Raw genomic sequence first — 18,638 nt, 5'->3', positions numbered from 1 at the left:
GAATTGTTCTACCTAAAAAGACCCTGTGACCCAGCTTCATGTTACAGCACAGAAGAGCATTAGCCAAAGGGCAGGAGCCACGGGCTCTCGTTTTGGCTCTTCCAGAACATCCCATGTGCTATCCATCCAAAAGGGTTATTCACCCTTGCCCTTCCTCACTCCCAGCGAAGATCAACAGAAGTATGTCATCAGATCACCTTAAAAGACCTTAAATCCCTAGAGCACGCACACACAGAGAGGCAAGGTTGAAGGAAGGGTGTCCAAAGCCCCAGGGGACTGCTATCCCTCACGCGGCCGCCAGTCAAAGATTAGCTACTGTAAAAAAAAAAAAAAAGTTGTCTTCCAAGCATCTTGTTTCTTGTCCCACAAGCTGCTCCTGGATCTGGGGAATTTGGGTGTGGGGACCCCACCAAAGAGAGAGCTCCGGAGCAGCCCAGGGGTGAGATGTGTGCTGAAAGGACAGTTCTGCCTCCAGCTCTCCCTCTCCCCATCTGCTTCCGAAGTGAGGGCATGTGACCGAGTCTGTGGTTTCTCCTCTTGCAGGAGCAGCTGGAGAACTATGACTTCACCAAATTCCACTCGCTGAAGCCCAAGCTGATCGAGGCGGTGGACAACATGCTGAGCAACAAGATCTCGTCCCTGATGAACCTCATCAGCCAGGAGGAGATAAGCATGCCCACGCAGCTCGTGCAGGGCGGCGCCTTCGACGGCACCACCGAGGGCCCCTTCAACCAGGGCTACGGGGAGGGCGCCAAGGAGGGCGCCGATGAGGAGGAGTGGGTCGTGGCCAAAGACAAGCCCATCTACGATGAGCTCTTCTACACCCTGTCGCCCGTCAACGGCAAGATATCCGGTGTCAACGCCAAGAAGGAGATGGTGACGTCCAAGCTGCCCAACAGCGTCCTGGGCAAGATCTGGAAGCTGGCCGACTGTGACTGTGACGGCATGCTGGATGAGGAGGAGTTTGCGCTGGCCAAGCACCTCATCAAGATCAAGCTCGATGGCTACGAGCTGCCCAGCAGCCTGCCCCCCCACCTCGTGCCCCCCTCCCACAGGAAGTCCCTGCCGAAGGCCGACTGAGTTGCAGGCTGCTCTCAAGGCAGACCGTGGGCGGTAGGGATTGGGGGGCCTGGGCCTGAGGCCCGTGCGGCCACTGACTCACTGACCCTGACCACGGCACTGCCCTCTCTGGGCCTCGGTTTCCCCACCTGTGGAATGAGGCGGGCAGTCACGGGACACTAGATATGAGGTTCTTTCACCTCTAAAATTCCCTGGGTTTCTATTAAAATATTGGGAGGAGGGGGTGGATAAGGAGATTGAAGGGTCGAGAAAAAAGAGAAATTGACCAGAGTACTTGGCAGCCTAGGGAGACATAGACATGGAGGCGGGCTGTAGAGAATCCCACAACCATAGGGAGTCAGCCGGGGGCTCTTCCAGAACCGGGGAGCCTGGGCTGCACTGGGCCACACAGCATCATGCACCTGCCTTGGCTCCTGTCGGTCCCTTAGAGGGTACCAGAAGGGAGCAAAGTTGATGTTATTTATTTTGTTCCCCGCTGTACTGAGAGTGGAAAACAGTAGAGCACAGAAGGTTTCTGTTCTCTCTCGGCCGTCTACCAAAGAGAAGACTGCTGCCCCCGGGTTGTGCCTGTGTGGGCCCCCGTCCCTCCTGCAGGCTCGAGCAGGACAGGCAGCCAGGTCAGCAGAGAGCATCTGTGATACACAGCAACCCCCTGACTAACCCACCCGGAGCTCCCCCCACCCCGGACCCTTCCCAGTTGCATTTGGTTAGGAATTTGGAACTCAGAACCTTTATTAGCCCCTGGCAAGATTTCTAGTATTCAAGCCATGTTGAAGTCTGAAGGTTGGCTTTTCTTACTAGTCTGTCCCATAATTTGTAGCAAAGTCTATTTATCATATTCAAACAACGGTAAAGGAAAGAGGTGGTTCTCTGCCGTCGTCAGTATGGTGACATGTCCCCAAGGCTCCTTGGTCAATGGCAGGATTTAAATTTAAACCCATGTCTCGGTGCCTGCAGTGTGCTGGGCCTAGGGACTCACGGGGAACACAAGGTGAGCCCGCCCCAGGCTGTCAGGTAGAAAAGGTCATTCTCTAGCTTTAGACACTATTTTTATTCAAAAAAAAAAAACAGGCATTTTTATTATGTCCAGTTTTTCTTTCTTACAGGAAAAGCCTTTTATACAGACACAGGACGGAATCTTTCCTATGAAACCTTTTCTTCAAAAGGCGGTGAGGGTCATACCATGCATGACCATCACCCGGCCAGATTTGGTTCCAAGTGTTCTCTCTCTGAGTCTCGGTATAAAGCTGTCTGGTCCACTCGCTCAGGCGCCCATCAGATGGAGGTGGAGGCAGGTAACGCTCGCTGGCCCCTCCCTCCTCTGTGGGCTGCAGCCTGGGGACTCACGTCATTATGATTTACGTGATACAAAAGAGAGGCGCAAAATGGTGATGGCCGCACGGCATCGAAGTGAAGGAAATAACAGCCCCGCCCGAGCCTTCCAAAAACCACATCGTTTTCCTTTTCTGATATCACCTGTGACATCAGGGTCAGAAATGCAGACGTAAGAGAAAATTTTTATTTGGGGGAAGCTTTTGTCCAGACACCAGTCCTCACACTCTCTAGTTTAGTTTCTAAATAATGTCACTTTAAGAGAAGTAAATTCATAATATGATTTTTATTCTTAATGAGCACTTTTGAATTAAATTAATTTTAAGTTAATCAGAAACGTAGCATAGAAAAGATTTATGTCAGTACTGTAATATAAGCAGACGGTTTGGTGCACGCATGAGGACTGCCCAAGTGTGTACCCACAAGGGAGTCCTGCAAAGGGCAAAACAGTGAAGAAGAGAGAAGTCATTGGCCCAAAGGTTTGGAGATGCCGCGTTAGCTGATTTTCCGTTCAGAATTATCCTGCTCCTTTAATTCTTCTCGTCATATATAAAGATGTGTGTACGTACATGCACCACATGAGTATGTATTCGTGATACTTGTCAATGTGTGTATGTGCAGATATGGCCAATTTTGTCTATGCAGGGACAACTAGGAAAGCTTGTAGCGGACTGAGGTTTCTGCTTTCTACAGGGAAGGAACCTTCTCGTGGTGTTGTGATCGCCGCCCCCACGCCGTCAGGGGCAGAACATTTGGCAGCTGCTTCCTTTCCCTGCTGAGAAAGGAAAAAAAAAAAGGAAATCACACACCCATTTTTCTTAACATCTTCTCTTACAACATGAAGTCATCATGAAAAGCTGATTGGAAAGAAAAGCCCTGGAAAACCTCAGGGATGGCTGCCAAGGATGAGGACCCATATGTTCCCAGGACCCGCACAAAGTTCCTCGAGTCTGTGTCCAAAACACCCCTTATCCTGCCTCCCTGTGAGCAGGGCTGGGGGACAGCAGAGCCCTCTAGAATTCCGTTCACACTGCCCGACCGCATTGCCCTCCGCCTACCACCCCAATTTTCAAAGGACCCCCTCGGCCAAGGGTTTGCAGCTGGGCAGAAGGGGGGAGGTAGGTAAACAGCACTGAGACCCTCCATGCTCTCCACAATTCCACGAAAGATCTAAGAATCCTGAATCTGTTTTCCACACAGCGCCTGGTACCATGTAACAAACCTCCACAGCCTTGAGTTTAGGGGGGAGAACAATTTCAGCCTCCCCCCCCAGAGTCAGCTTGCAAGCTGTAAGCCTGCTAATGAGGCCGTCCTGAACCGATCCGCAAAGGAACGTTGGACCGACACATCTCAACACCCTCCAGTTTCATGGCAACATGCAGACGTCCAACCTGCTCCAGCCTCACACTCTCCAGCCCAGTATGGTGCATGGATTGCCTCTTCGCCCGCGCACTGGGATGGCCCAGGGCTCACCCTGCGATGGGGAGGGCCATTCGTGTCGCTGCCTTTCTCTGGCCTGGGTTCTCCTCGGAGCACTTGTCATCATGCAGCTAGAGCGTCTTTAGATTGGAGCTGTGACTCCTCCCGCAGGACGGTGGGCCTTTGAGGAGTTAAATTCTGTATCACGGGCACTGGGTGTCCAGGCGGGTCAAAGAGTGTGTGTGGAGAAGCCAGTGCCTCCTGCCTTCCCTTGAACCCCTGCCTGAGTAGCAGCCCGCAGGGGAAGCCTCCGCAGAGCCCTGGCCCCACTGCCCCTGACCACAGCCCTCTGCCACGCGCTGCTGGGTGTCCTGAGGAGCCGCCTGCCCGCCACACCGGGGATGTCTTCCACTGCAGCCCGCTGCCAGGCGTGGGCTTAGCCGCCGGAGTCTCGGCCTGACAGCCACCACTGCGGCCTCCCCACCGGGCGCCATTACACTCCTTCATTGGGCCCAGAGCAATACCCCAGGCAAACTGCCTTGAGGAGAAGGAAAGCGGTTAACAGAGGCGCTGTGTATTTCCTCTGCGGAACGTAGCAGACAAATAACATTCTTAGGACAGATAACCACTGAGTTTATGCAGGTAAACATGGGCCTAATTTAAGAGTGTATCAAGTTACATGTCCGTTAGCCAATGCAGTTAATACACCATGCTTCTATTTTTTGTAATCTTGTTTAGAAATTCCGAACAGACACAATCTATTGATCAATAAACTTCTGAAAAAAGTACTACCTTTCCTCCGTTGGTTCTGGTTTTCCAGTGACCCAGTTGTCCCAGGAGAAAAGCAGGGATCCAACAGAAATGAGGCAGAAGACTTAGGGGGGGAGTGTGGGCCCCTTCTGAGCACCATCCCTGTGACCCCTCAACTCTTCCTGTGTCCGCAGTGGGGCTTCTTGAGCTGGAAAGCAGCTCCATCTGCTGGGGGCAGAGGCCAGGTCTGGGAGCAGGCCCCAACAGAGGATGACTGGAGACCAGGACGGAAGGAACTACGGACGGGGGTCCCTTCGGAGGCTGGGAAGGGCATCGCTGAGCACGCTCAAAGGAGACGGGTACCTGCCGCCTCGTCCTCTCCAGCTCGGAGGCCAGCCCCTGTGCCCGAAGGTGCAGGAGTGCTAGGGTAGGCGCCCCCTGGCCGGCTGGCACTGCTGCTGCCACTTGTCACACACCCCCGTTGCAGACATCTGGGTTTTCCCCACCATCACCCATCTACCCTTGTGATCCAGACCCGGAATTTCCTTTGCAAAGCACTCCCTACTTGCCCACCCTCCGTCTGAGCCACAAGGTTTGGGTGAGATAGACACCTCTCCAGGGTGGGTCCTGATTGGCTTGAGCCAACGAGAGTATTTTGTTCCCCTGGTCACAAAAATTGGTTCAGGAATGGACATGTGGCTCAATTCAAGCCTACGAGAGCCAAACCCCTCAGACTTCTCTTCCAGCTCTTGAGAGAGATGTTCTTTCTTCTCTGAACCATGCAGTGTAGAGAAGTGAGCCTATTGGTACAACAGTATGAATGGCATTGAGAGGAGTGGCCAGAGCTCCTGGGGACAGAGGAGCGAGGTTGTGCTGGCGGCAACCACCCTCTGGAGCATGGAGGTGAAGGAAGCATCGAGAAAGGCAGAGGGAGTTCCGGCCTGTGGTGGCATCGTTTGAACTGCTGGGTCAAACCTCACCTCAAGTCCTCCTCCTGCCAGACATTTCAGTCCTCTGGGCCAATACTTTTATATTGTTTAAATCTGTTTGACTTGAGATTTTAGTTACTCACCACATAAATAATCCAAAACTAGGTACTGACGAACAAGGTATTGTCATTTCAGCAGGGGCTGCAATCCGTTGCAGCAAAACAGGGGCCAGTCCTTGCTGCACGTGCAATGGCTTCAGCTGCATCCGAGCTAAGGAGGAAGGAGAGCAGTTCCCCAGCCCCACTCATCAAGCTGCTACAACAGCCCTGTGGAGGTCTGTGTGCAAAGCATCACGCAGCTCCAGCCTGTCCTCTGGTGTCACATCATACAAGATGCCCTGGACCAAGGCTCTTAGGAGGAGGAGAAACAAATCGGGAGAGAGGGGGCAGGTGAACCTGCTAGAAGGAGCAGGATTTTAACTGGGGCTGATAGGATAGGAAAATGTGGACAATGAGGAGCAGAAGGGACATTCTAAGCTGAAACAACAGCCGAAGCCCCAGTGTGAGCAGGAAAGCTCTGGTCCTGTTGAGGCAATGCGGAGTCTCCATGGGCGTGAGCAGAGCTGTGCTCTGGGAGGAAACCTGGGGGGCTGTGCACAGGCTGATGTGCGGGCAAGGTGTCGAGTCGGGAGCCGTGATGGGGCCGCGCGGGGGCAGTGCAAGCAGACAGGGTGGGAGGGTAGACCGTGGGGTTCTGGGGAGCACGGAGCGGCGGCCACTGAGGACTGGGGCTGTGAGCGAGGAAGAAGCCTGGGCTCACTCCAACATCGGGAAGCCAGCCAATGGCAGGAGGGACCACACAGGGCAACAGGGGAGGAAGCTCTTCTGAGATGCAGGGGAGCTGGCCCCACCCCAAGAGCACCATGCCCCTCACTCCCAGCCACGGGCCCAGGGTTCCAGAGTCTTGCCTAGCTCTGGAGGGCAGGCTGTGGCCTTTGCTCCTCTCACCAGCCTCAGCTGCCAGAGACACCTGCCTGAGGATTGCGGCATCTCCTCTCACAGTCTCCGGGGCTGTTGGACGAACCCACAGACACCCACCCCAGACCAGTAATGATGACCCTGAGGTTAGCCAGAACATTTCGTGAAGCCACCTTAATTAGAACTCTCTCTGGCATGCAGTTCAAGATTGCTCAGCGAGGGAGGAAGAGTGGCCTGCAGACTCCTGCCACAGCCCCTGCCCTGAGCCCCGAGACCCAGACGGCTCTGTGGAAGCACGGATGTTGGGGGCTCACCATGAAGCCCCCAAAAGTAAACAGTGTCTCTGGCTTTGGAGGAGACTCTCATTTCCACGGCCTTTGCAGCTCCAAGTTACCCCCTCCCAGGGAGAGCGCCCTTCAGAAAGTGGCCCCTGGGCGTGAGGGAGCACCCACTGTTCAGCCCTGGGCCAAGTCAGGGCCTGGAAAGCCGAGCCCCGGGGTCCGAGGACTCCCCTCCCTCCATGGTGCCATTCCCCTGGACAGGATGAGAGGGCCAGTATGCTCCCTCCCATCCCCACCCCTGTGGGTGCTCACAAAGGGCAGTACCACACTGGGAAGTGGGTGCAGAAGCTTCTAACCAGGGGCTTGGCCATGTGGGTGCCTTTTACCTGGACTGCAGCACCCCCACGGCACTCCCACCCAGAGCCAGCTCGGGGCACATCCTACGGGCCTCTGTGCTGACATTGGGAGCATCCGAGGTTGGGGGGGAGGATGAAGGAGGAGATCCTGGGGCCACAGGCTGCAGCATTCCTGAGCCACCCCCTCCCAGTCTGGGCCACGCCCTTTGGCAGGTGGGAAGACAATGCCCGCTGTGTGCCGTCACCCCTGCCTGCCGGCTCAAGAGGAGGGCCGTGCCATGGCCCCGGCTCCAGCCTTGGCCTCTCCTGTGGTTCTCTCCCTCCCCACACAGCCCCTGCTATCTGCCATTTCCATCCGTCCGATAGGGTCTCCTTCCAGGCACAGACATCGCCAAGGTGAGCGGTTTCCTGTTTTCTTCCCGCCTGCCCTTTTCATCCCGAGGAGTAGCAGCCAGTCCCCATGGTCCGAGGAATCTGGAAAGTGGGGTGGGGCAAAGGTTTCTGAGGCGTTCAAGTGTAGGGCACCAGCCGGGAACTCCAGAATCTTATCTGGCTAGGCCCTAAGCCGCAAACCCCCCCTCCAAATGTAGGGACCCTTCACACTCCTTCCCCAACCTCCATGCCCCTCAACATCTCCAACTTAGAGAAATATCCAGTGGCCCCTCATCCCTAAAGGTCTGCAGGCCTGCTGGCTGGTCGGTCCCACAGTCCCCAGCAGCTCCCTGGGGCCACAGGGCACCTGAAGCAGGAGGCCAGCCCCAGGGCCGCTCCCCCAGTCCTGTCCCACCATGGACTCTGCGTACGAGACGAGCCACATTCGCAAGCTGCAGGCACAGCACAAGCGGATGCAGGAGAAGACTTTCACCAACTGGATCAACAACATCTTCCAGCGCGGCCGGGTGAGTGTAGCGGGGCGCCCCCAGAGTCCGCCTCTGCTGTCCCCCTCGCTCCCCGGCCAGTGGACTCTGGGGGCCAGCCATGAGGTCATCCGGCTGAGACTTCTCGCAGACCCCAGAGCCCAGCTGCAGCCACTTCTGTTGACCGTAAAGCACAGCTGAGGCCAGTCCGCCTTCCTTAAGGAAGCTGCCCTGGACTGCACCTCCAGGGTGGCCCAGACAGGTGAGGGGGACTGTCCCTGCGCTTTTCCCTGCCCCTCCCAGGTGGGCATCAAGATCCAGAACCTGTACACTGAGCTGGCTGACGGCACCCACCTACTTCGGCTGCTGGAGCTCATCTCCGGGGAGGCCCTGCCACCCCCCAGCCGGGGCCGCATGAGGGCACACTTCCTGGAGAACAGCAGCCGCGCGCTGGCTTTCCTCCGGGCCAAGGTGGGCACTGGGGAGCCAGCTTCTGGGCAAGGTGCTGGGGCGGGCAGCGGAGATCGGCTGGGCTCCTTGATCACCTTTCCGGGGCTGGCCAGGGCAGAGCGGAGGCTCTGAAGCCGGAATCCAGGCGTAGCAACTGGGATACAGAGGTCCAGAAAGTCCAGCCCTTCCTTGACCAGTGCTCCCAGCTTAGAGGATGACAGACACTGGAGCAGGGACAGCCATCATCCCCGTGGGTGGGACTGAAATGCACTGGGGCCTGCAATGAGAATTGCAGGATTCTACACTGAAAGATTCCCTGTACTCTTAACTTTCTCCTTTCCTAAATAAGGAAATAATTGAGCAGGTAAGAGCCATGGTCAGCGGGCCAGCAGAGCCTGGATGCAGGGCTGTGGGAGGCAGGCTGAGCGGAGGACACAGAAGAGCCGTGCGCACTGAGCCGGGCGGCGGAGGGAAGAGGCGCACGTCTGCCTTGGAGAAGCTGGCTCAGTTAGCTGGCAGGAGCTGCACAAGCAGGATGGAGCCACGGTCTCGTGCAAGAAAGAGACCAGCCAAAGAAATAGTCATCGAAAGGAGGCAAAAGCTCCAGGGGCATGGAAGGATCCTCATGGCCAGCGTCAGGGGCCTGGGCAGGGGGCGTTCATACTGGGAGCCATACTGGGGAAGCCCACAGGGCTCCTGGCCTCAGGTCCGGAACCCATGAGGTGGCTGTTCCTGGAGCCTGCAACTGGCTGGGCAGAACCTGAGTGTGCGTGCCTGTCACTCATGTCCTGGGTTGGCAGTCACAGCCCCCTGGGAGCCTGGCACGGCTGACAGAGGCCAGGGCGGTTAGAAGCCAAAGCCAGGTATGGGGGCACTGCAGTCCCCAAGCAGAGGGAGGAGCAGAAGCTGACAGCCACAGAATGCCAGGCCCTTTTTGGTCCCAGGGACAATAGCCTGTGAGCCAGCCCTCTCCCCTCCAGGTACTTGGGAAGAGTGGGCGCCCCGTGGCCCTGGTCAGAGGCTCTGCAGCTCCCCTCGCACACAGCATGTCACTAATACGTAGTCTGTGAAGGTGACAGCCTTGTCTCCACTATACATACTGTTGCCCCAACACAGGGTGATTGAGCAGCAGAATGTGGGATGCACCCATTTCTGGAGGCCGTGTCATTTGCCGGGCACTCCATGCCAGGCTCTGGGGACCGCAGTCAGCAAAGCGCAGACCTGACTACAAGGGACCTGCAGTTTCAGGGAAGACCGTTGATTTGACCCCAGATCAGTGTGGGCTGGTAAATGTGTAACAACCAGCTCTCGGCCCAGGGGACTTAAAAGCCCTCGTTTGTAGCATGTGCTAGTTTCCCTGGCATTGCTACCTCCACCGCGGCGGACCAAGCTACCAGGGCGAAACCACTAGACAAAAAGCGGGAAGACCAGCTCCACAAGCTGGTATGAGCTGACTCCAACCCCCCGCCCCCAGACCAGCCGCTCCAGCTCCAAGCTGAAGTGCACGCAGAAGGGCTCAGGTGTGCCGGAGAAGGCTGAGCATGGGGTGCATGGGGTGGACCCTTCGGACACGGACACAGGGTGGAGACAACAAAGGGATGCAGCCCCGCCCACCAGGCAGGAGGTTGGCTGAAGCCAGCTTCCCGCCAGGTCCTACGGAGAGTCTTCCTCTTCTTTCTCCGTTCAGTGCACACTTAGCCATTACCCACCATATGCCAGCCACGCTACTAGGGAGACATCAGCGAACAAAACCAAGATCCCCACCCAAGCAGGCTAAGGAGTTTGAGCAAGTGTGTTTGAGCAGGAAGAATAGACCCTGGGCTTCTAATTTAAAGAAGGTGGCTATTGAAAACACCATTGAAAGAGTGGTATTTGAGTAAAGACTTAGAAGAAGAGAGGGAAGTAGCCATGTGGCTATTGGGGGTGATATTTTCAGACAGCGGGGACAGCCAGTAGAAAGGCCCCAAGGCCTGTGCCTAGAATCCCAAGGAACAGCCAGAATCCCACAGGCCTTGGAGCGCTGTGATCCGGGAGAGGAAGAAGGAGCCAGAGGGTGAAGGGGCCCAGGTCCCGTGCCGCTTTGATGTTCATTCCGTTTCTGTCTCCCCTCATTCATTCCTCCTCCCTGTCCATGTGGGCAAGATCTAGGGCAGCAGGGTTCTCGACTTTAGTGCACAGGCAAACCACATGAGGTATTTGTCCAAATGCAAATCCTGGGCCCTGGCCCAAGAGAGTCTAATTGGGTGGAGCTTGGGAATCTGCCTTTTTACCAGGAGATGGACCACTGATGATGCGGGCTGAGACTGAAGTGGGAGCCAAGGACCCAAGCACTCCCTGGGGATCCCCACATGCCCTGAGAGGTGGAGGCAGACAGTTGCTGTTGTCTCTTGAGCTCATAGATTATTATGACGCTTTATTTCCAACTCCCATGGCTGAACCACTGATCTTGCCCCTGTTCACCTGTAGCCCACATACGGGGAGAACCCCCACCCCCACCCCAGTGGTTCAGCCCAGTTAACCAGGCTGGGGTTTTGCCCGGGAGGACTTGGGTCCAAAGCTGCATCCATTTAGAAAGTCTTCACCCGCCTGGCATTGTGCCCTGCTGGCTTCTCCCTTGGGGACCTCCCATCTGGCAGCAGGCTCCCCGGACTTTTGGGTACTCTGAGTCTTCTCTGGCACTCGGACTTCATGGTTGAGCCCAGCCTACTGTGCCCACAGGTGCCAATACCCCTCATTGGACCAGAGAACATCGTGGACGGAGACCAGACACTCATCCTGGGACTCATCTGGGTCATCATTCTGCGTTTCCAGATTTCCCACATCTCCCTGGATGGGGTATGTCCCAGCCCCCAACCGCCCAGCCCAGCGCACCCTGGCCACACTCCCGGCCCCTGGGGACAGAGCAGCTCCACCTGACTGTTAGGATCCCCACAACAGACCCTGGCGTCCACACAGTGAATACCCACTCTTCAACCATGGGCGAAGAAATGAGACTGTCAGAGAGATTGTAATATGCTGAAATGACAGCTAGATTCACGCCCTTCAATCCTGATCTGGGAACAAGCCATTCACAACTGCGGGGTTCAGGTGACTGCCTAGTGCCTGCCTTTCATCCTGGTTGGTTGTTCCCTACTTTGGCACAGAAACGCTCTCACTTCTATTACATCTCTAACGTACTGTTGGGAGAAATTAAACATGCAGAGGGAGTCCCGGCCCCAGAAGTTTCCAAATCCCTAGTATCCTGAACACCAAAGAGATGGTCCTCCATCCTCCTCTTGGTCGACCTCTTATTTTCCCACAACTGAACTGGAAAGAGTAAGAACACGGAGTGCTCATATTTATCAACTTCCATAGCTTGGTGCTTTCCAAAACCCCACCTAAAGCTCAATTCCAATAGGTTATAAAAGCCAACCTAGAGAATGAGAACCTAATGAAAAGAAGCCATAGATCTGGCTCAGATCCAGGAGGACCCTTGAAACCCATCATGTGACTGTGAGCCCCAGGACAGCAGGAGCTTTGCCTGGATGTGTCCCTAGAGTCTCGCACCCATGCGATGAATGAATGGATGGGTGAATTTCTAACTGGCCTCAAGCCCTTCTGTGCAGCTACGCTCCCCTCCGCAGTCCCCTTTAGCCAGTTCCAGGTGCCCCTGCTGCCCCCTCCCCTGACCGGCTCTCGCTCTGCTCCCTGCAAAACAGATGCAACGGGAGCTGGCTGCCCCTGCTCCCTCCCATGCTCACCCCCAGACTCTCTCCTGGGTCATGTCTGCCAGCCGAGCCTAGTGCTTAGGGCATGTGCTCCAGGCCTTGAGGCTTCCCGCCTGCACTGCTGCCCACCCAAGCTCCCGGGCCCAAAGGGCAAGGGAGGCGATGCAGCCTGCTGGGCTCTGATGTTTTGAGTTTATAACCAGGAATTGATGGGGGGATGGAGCACATGAGAGGAAGCCGGGGAGGAAAAAGGAGAGGGGCCTTTGGCAGGTGAGGGTGAGGGAGGGAGTGGGTAGAAGGAGAGTCTCACTGAGGGCAGGACAGGGACCAGGAATGGAGGCTGGAGGAGGGGGAGTAAATGGGAGGAAGGAGGTGGGAGAGAAGCACTGAGGGGAAGAGAGAGAGCAGGGTAGGGGTGGGGACAGGTGGAACCAAGAATAACAGAATAAAGGAAATTCTCAGTAACAGAAACATGGAGGGCGGGAGGGAATTGAAACCAAAGGAAGATGTCCTTGCCCGGCCTGAAGAAACAGCACAGGCTCTGCCCTCAGCAGCCCCGTGAGTCATCAGGGTGGTAGACAGGGGGGCTCGCCCGTCAGAGGCCAGCTGTCAGCCATTCCTGGTCAGGCAAGCCCTGCCCTATTGGTGGAGGGATGCTGGGCAGTCCCCTCATTGCCCCTCTGCACCTCCTTATGCCATCCCTACAGTGTAAATAGTAATAGTGTCCCCCTCCTGGGGCCGCGAGAGGTTGGAGAGCCACGTGTACTGGCTGGCAGACAGCCCATGGGGACCAGGAGCCAGTCTAACAAATCCCAGCCTCAATTCCGTGGGGCCCATTGTTAACACAGCGTCCAGCCCATCAGAAGGGCTGGAAAAACGGGAGCTCCCGCTGTTGCGGTCACCAGCTGTGACTCAAAGCCAGCTGCTGGATGGGACAGCTTTCAGGCGCCCCACTTCTTTGGAAGGCTGATCTTTCTCCCTCAGCCCCAGTCCCTGCCCACCACAAATGAAATCAGTAAAATCAGCCGCTCCGAAGAGAGAGCGGTCCGCACCTGCCTCCAGGTTGGGGGAGAAGAATCACAGCCAGGCCCAGCCCGCCCCTCCCACGGCCTGCGGGTTCTGCTGCCTTCCCAGCCGTCCCTGCATGGTGACCCGCTGTCCTGCCCTGCCAGGAGGAGTTTGGGGCCAGCGCAGCCCTGCTGTCTGCCAAGGAAGCGCTGCTGGTCTGGTGCCAGCGGAAGACGGCCTGCTATGCCAATGTCAACATCACCGACTTCTCCCGCAGCTGGAGTGACGGGCTGGGCTTCGGTGCCCTCATCCACGCACACAGGTGCGCACGAGGGAGAGCCCACCGGCGCCCTCCCAGCCCGGACCTGGCCGGAGGCTGGCTCAGCCTCCCTCCTGCAGGCCTCCACCACCGAGCCGAACTCCGAAAACGGGCTTGGGTCCTGAAGCTGCCCATCTCCCACATCCCTCTGGCCCCTGCCCCCCGGGCACGGAAGTAGAGCAGGCTGATAGCGAGGCCCTCCCCCCTTCCCTAGGAAATCCCGTGGAATTGGCCAGGTTTGCCTTGACCCCCCTTTCTCCACTTTCTGGGCCCCTGACTCTATTCTCAGTCCTCTTCCTGGCAAGTTCCTGCTCTTTTGGAGCTTCTCCCCCTACCCAGAAGCCTGGCGCCCGAGGGAAGTTAACCCTCCCCTATCAGAGCCCCGTTCCTTCATTAGCGGCTCAGATTACGGGCAGGGGAAACTAATGTGGTAAGTGTGACGGCCTAGGAGCTGGTTTGCCTTTTGAGCAAGTCCCTTAGACCCAAGCAGGGAGTGACTCTGGTGAAGAGCTCTGCCTGCTCTCTGTCTAGGCCAGACCTGCTTGACTACTGCTCCCTGCGCCCCGAGCGCCCCCTGCGCAACCTTGACCTGGCTTTCCGCGTGGCTGAGCAGGAGCTGGGCATTGCTCCGCTGCTGGACCCCGAGGACGTGGCGGCCCTCCAGCCTGATGAGCGCTCCATCATGACCTACGTGTCCCTCTACTACCATCACTTCTCCCGCCTGCACCAGGAGCTGACGGTCCAGAGGAGACTTGCTAAGGTTGGTGACAAAGCGAAGGTGGCATTGAGGTGAGGTGGGGTGAGTGAAGTCTCCGGAGTCAGACACAGCTGGGTTTGAAGCCTGCCTCTGCCACTTCCTCGATGTGTGGTCTTGACCGTGGCCCCTAACTTTTCTGCGTTTCCTCTGTCAAATGGAGCCGGTAATGCCTGGGGTAGGAGAAGGCTGCCGTTTTCGGGAGTGTTGAGCACAGTGGCCAGCACAGGGCCTGGCAACGGGGAGAGCCAGGTGAGCTCCATCCTCTCCTGTCCCTCCCCCTCCCCCGTGCTCTTAGGCTGTTAAGCTCCTAATGGGATTGAAAGGCTCGGGGAGAGCCGGGCTCTGTAAGGACAGGCACAGTCCTGCTGGGCTCAGTCCATGTTTGGGGAGGCTCTCTTCCTCTCTGGGCACAGTGGCAGATGCAAAGGCCTGGGAAGGCTGTTCTCGGGGTTGGTGTCTCAGCTGGGCATGGGGCAGATGATCGAGGCCAAGGGCTCTGAGCTGCTTTAGGGAGGTGGGGGCCTCAGGGAAGGAAAAGACAGCTCAGATAAAGAATGGTACCTCCAGAGGTGAGGCCAAAAGGGGTAAAATAAGATGGGGGAAGGCAGGATGGGTGCCCCACACTCCTGGGTCTAAGTGTGGGAGGCAGGCAGACCCGCTTCTCTGGGGGCTGGAAGGACCCCCACTTTAGCGCAACCTTAGCTGGGGAGAAGGAGCTACCCCCCCAGCCGGGGAACCCTGGCAGTCAGTCAGCAGCCAAAAGGGGAGCGCCTCCATTCCAGGGCCTGCCCCGAGGTGCTGCCCTGAACCCTCCCCTTGCCTCCTCCAGATCCTGCTTCAGCTCCAGGAGACCGAGGAGCTGCGGACGCAGTACCAGCAGCTGGTGGCCGACCTGCAGTGCTGGATTGCAGAGAAGCAGGCGCAGCTGGAGGCGCGGGATTTCCCAGACTCCCTGCCCGCCACGCGCCAGCTCCTGGTGGCCTTTGCCTTCTTCCGCACCCAGGAGAAGCCGCCGCGCCTGCAGCAGCGAGGGGCCGCAGAGGCCCTGCTCTTCCGGCTGCAGACTGCGCTTCGGGCCCAGAACCGCAAGCCCTTCCTGCCTCACGAGGGCCTGGGCCCTGCAGAGCTGTCACAGCGCTGGGCAGGCCTGGAGCGGGCCGAGGCCTCGCGGGGCCAGGCCCTGCTGCGGAGGGTCCTACAGCTGGAGCGGTTGGAAACCCTGGTCCGGCGCTTCCAGCGCAAGGCAGCCCTCAGGGAGAGCTTTCTGATGGACACAGAGCACGTGCTGGACCAGGCCACCGCCGCAGACCCGCCAGCCGGCCTCACCGCAGTGGAGGCAGCTGCCCAGAGGCTGGGCATGCTGGAGGCCGGCATCCTGCCCCAAGAGGGGCGCTTCCAGGCCCTGGCCGAGATCGCAGACGTCCTCCAGCAGGAGCAGTACCCTGGCTGGGCAGATGTGGCCTGCAGGTGAGCCCGGGGCACGGAAACCATCCTCAAAACAGGCTAAGGCCTTCCTGTCCTACCCCTCTCTTTACGTACGCCCATTCCTGGCCATGGAGGGGTGATCTCCAGGAGCAGGGCTCCCTTGAAAAGATTTAACTCCCACCAGTGCCTGAAGTTCCAGCATCTGTAACGGACCCCTGTTGGTGAAGCACCGCCCTTTCTAGATACCTCTGATTAATTCACTCCCTAAACATTTACTGAGTGTCTATGTCCCAAGCACTGTTCCAGGTGCTGGGGATGTAGTAGTGAAGAGGACAAACAATGATCCCTCCCCTCACAGAGCTTACACACGACTAAGGAAAACAAAATGCGCATATAGTCTGTGAGATCGTGATAAAAATAGTAATAAAGCATAGGGGACGATGAGGTGCCAGCAGGGGAGGGAGTTAGATAGGGTGGTCAGAGGAGGCTCACTCTTGAGCAAAGACCAGAAAGGAGTGAGGGGCCAGCCATACGGGTGTGGGGGCTACCCCAGGCAGAGCGAGTGGCTAGCGCAGTGCGCCAAGGTGGGCGCATGCCTGGCGTGTGTGAAAAATAGCGTGGAGGCCAGTGCTGACCGAAGGAACCAGTAGTAGCTGAGGTCCGGGGCAGAGGGTGGAGGCAGACAGCATGCTGGGTAGTGTAGGGCACAGTAAAAGCGGATTTACTCAGGCTGATGGGGAGTGGGTCGCGGGAGAGCTTGAGCGGGGGAGCGGCACACCCTCCTGTTGTACAGTGACCACTCTGGAGGCCACGTCGGGGACAGACGGAAGGGGCAGAAGCAGAGAGACCACGTATGAGGCTATGCGATAGTCTAGGCCAGACAGAAGTAATGGAGGGATGACAAATGGTGGGATTCTGGGTGTATTTTGAATCCAAGAGGATTTGCAACAGATCAGATGTGGGGTGTGAGAAAGTGAGTTCTCCGGATTTTAGCGCAGACGTGAAGGTTGGAGTTGCTTTCTATCATCTGAGATGGGGACTGGAAAGAGGGCCTGGGGGCTCTAAAGACGTGAACCTCACAGACCCTCCTTCTGGTTTCTCTGCCTGTGTCTAAGAAGCAAGAACACAGTGCCCCAACCGCCCCAGGCTAGTATGCTCCAAGCACCCAGCCACCGGGCTCGGGCTCCATGAGCTCCAAGCCCCCCACGGGCTGGAGACCCCCAAGGTAGCTTCCCCACCCCAGCCCAGTAAAGACCACCGTTATTCTCATGTTCTCCAGGCAACGGGAGATCACTGGGCGCTGGGAGCGACTCCTCGAGCGTCTCCAAGGGCAAAAGCAGCAGACAGCACACTTGCAAGCGGTGCTGAGCTTGCTGCAGGAGGTGGAGAGTGCCTCCAGCCAGCTCAAGGAGCTCCAGGTGGGCCCTGCACCAGCAGCCCTACCCCCCCCCCAGGCAACACAGCAGGTGCACCAGCACGGGCACTTACGGGGACCCAGCGCTCTGGGGCTACAACAATCGCCTGTCCCCCCTGGCCAGGTGCTGGCCGGCTCCACAGCCTGTGGGCAGCAGCTGGCAGAGACCGTGGAGCTGCTGCAGAAGCACGACCTGCTGGAGGCCCAGGTCTCAGCCCACGGAGCCCATGTGCACCATCTTGCCCTCCAGTCTGCGGAGCTGGACTCCTCCCTGGGCGCTAGCGTGGAGGTGCTGCAGGCCAAGGCCCAGGCCCTGGCCCAGCTCCACCGGAGCCTGGTGTCTCTTGTCAGGGCCCGGTAAGAGCCCACCCCCCTCTTCTACCTTCTCCAGAATTCCCGTGTAACCCAGTGTTCCTCCTGCCCAGGTTAAAATACTGCTGACCTGGCAACTTCCTCCACATTGACCCTCACACCTAAGCCTTCTGGGTCCCCTGTCGACTCAACCAGAAAAAGAGAACTCCTGTCTAAGGGGAAGTGTGTGAGCCCAGTGGGGAGCCTGCTCCCCAATCCCTTTGGGCCCCTTGCTCTCCCTCAGGCGGGTCTCGCTGGAGCAGAGCCTGCAGCAGGCAGAGTTCCTGCACAACTGTGAGGAGGAGGAAGCCTGGTTGAGGGAGCACAGGCAGCTGCTGGAGGATGAGGCCCTGGGCCAGGACCTCAGCCAGATCAGAGTGGCCCTGCGGAAACACAAGGTACCTGCCTTGGACCTACCAGTCCCCACCTTTCTGCCAGCCTTTCTTCCCTTCCCTTCACCCAGTTCCCGACTCTAACCCCCTCCAGGCCCTGGAAAGCGAGCTGCGCCACCACCAGGCTGTGTGCGCTGATCTCGTGCGCAGGGGATGCGACCTGGGTGCCCCTGGGCACCCCACGCGGCCGGATCCCCGCGAGAGAGCCGAGGCGCTGCAGGGCGCGTGGCAGCGGCTCCGCGCCCAGGTGGCCAGGCGAGGGGCGCGGCTGCAGGCGGCTCTGCTCGTGCAGCAGGTAACAGGGCGGCGGGCGGTGGGCGGCGGGGCAGGCGTGCGGGGTCGCCCGTGCTCAAGCCCGCCCTCCTCGCCGCAGTACTTGGGCGACGCGGCGGACGCGGCCTCGTGGCTGCGAGAGCAGCGGTCGGCGCTGGAGGGCGCTCCGTGCGGGTGGGACCAGGCGGCCGCCGAGGCCCTGCTGCTGCGCCACGGGCGGCTGGAGCACGCGGTGCACGCCTTCGGGGCCGAGCTGCGGCAGCTGGACGAGCAGGCGCGGGCGGCCGCAGCCCAGGTGTCGCTCACGGTGCGTGCCGGCCGGCAGAGCCCCAGAACCACGGGCCTCCGGCCCCGAATGCGCGCGTGGTCACCGTGCTGCCCCTGTCTCCCGTGACCACACAGAAGGTGGAGATGGGAGGGCTTTAGTGACCAGGGACCTGGCATCTTGGCCCCACCCCTCCCCCCACCCCTCCTCAGCAGCATCCTGCCTCCTAACCAGCCCAGTGCGTGGAATGCTGTCTGCCCAGGCTTCTAGAGGTCATCTGGGTATAGTTTGGCTTT

The 18,638-nt window shown here is 58.2% G+C and overlaps 2 protein-coding genes across 2 annotated transcripts in view; both read left to right on the top strand.

Annotated features, from left to right (window-relative positions):
* The window catches only part of EHD4 (EH domain containing 4), a 77,360-nt gene extending 74,372 nt beyond the window's left edge, over positions 1-2,988 (top strand). The window contains exon 6 of the mRNA XM_026479950.4: positions 544-2,988. Coding sequence (XP_026335735.1) covers positions 544-1,080 — 537 coding nt within the window. The 3' untranslated portion in view covers positions 1,081-2,988. The remainder of the gene's footprint in view (positions 1-543) is intronic.
* Positions 2,989-7,257: 4,269 nt separating this feature from the next.
* SPTBN5 (spectrin beta, non-erythrocytic 5) overlaps positions 7,258-18,638 on the top strand; it is a 45,354-nt gene continuing 33,973 nt past the window's right edge. Inside the window, 13 exon segments of the mRNA XM_057306155.1 lie at positions 7,258-7,337; positions 7,800-7,866; positions 7,868-8,023; positions 8,285-8,452; positions 11,150-11,266; positions 13,311-13,468; positions 13,997-14,225; positions 15,052-15,689; positions 16,927-17,065; positions 17,186-17,418; positions 17,657-17,810; positions 17,899-18,099; positions 18,178-18,384. Of these exon segments, the coding sequence (XP_057162138.1) occupies positions 7,258-7,337; positions 7,800-7,866; positions 7,868-8,023; positions 8,285-8,452; positions 11,150-11,266; positions 13,311-13,468; positions 13,997-14,225; positions 15,052-15,689; positions 16,927-17,065; positions 17,186-17,418; positions 17,657-17,810; positions 17,899-18,099; positions 18,178-18,384 (2,547 nt within the window).

This window comes from Ursus arctos, unplaced genomic scaffold (genome assembly GCF_023065955.2).
Source record: "Ursus arctos isolate Adak ecotype North America unplaced genomic scaffold, UrsArc2.0 scaffold_36, whole genome shotgun sequence".
In the NCBI taxonomy this organism is placed as follows: Eukaryota; Metazoa; Chordata; class Mammalia; order Carnivora; family Ursidae; genus Ursus; species Ursus arctos.
The sequence above is the reverse complement of the archived record's forward strand: the minus strand, read 5'-3'. Positions and strand labels throughout refer to the sequence as shown.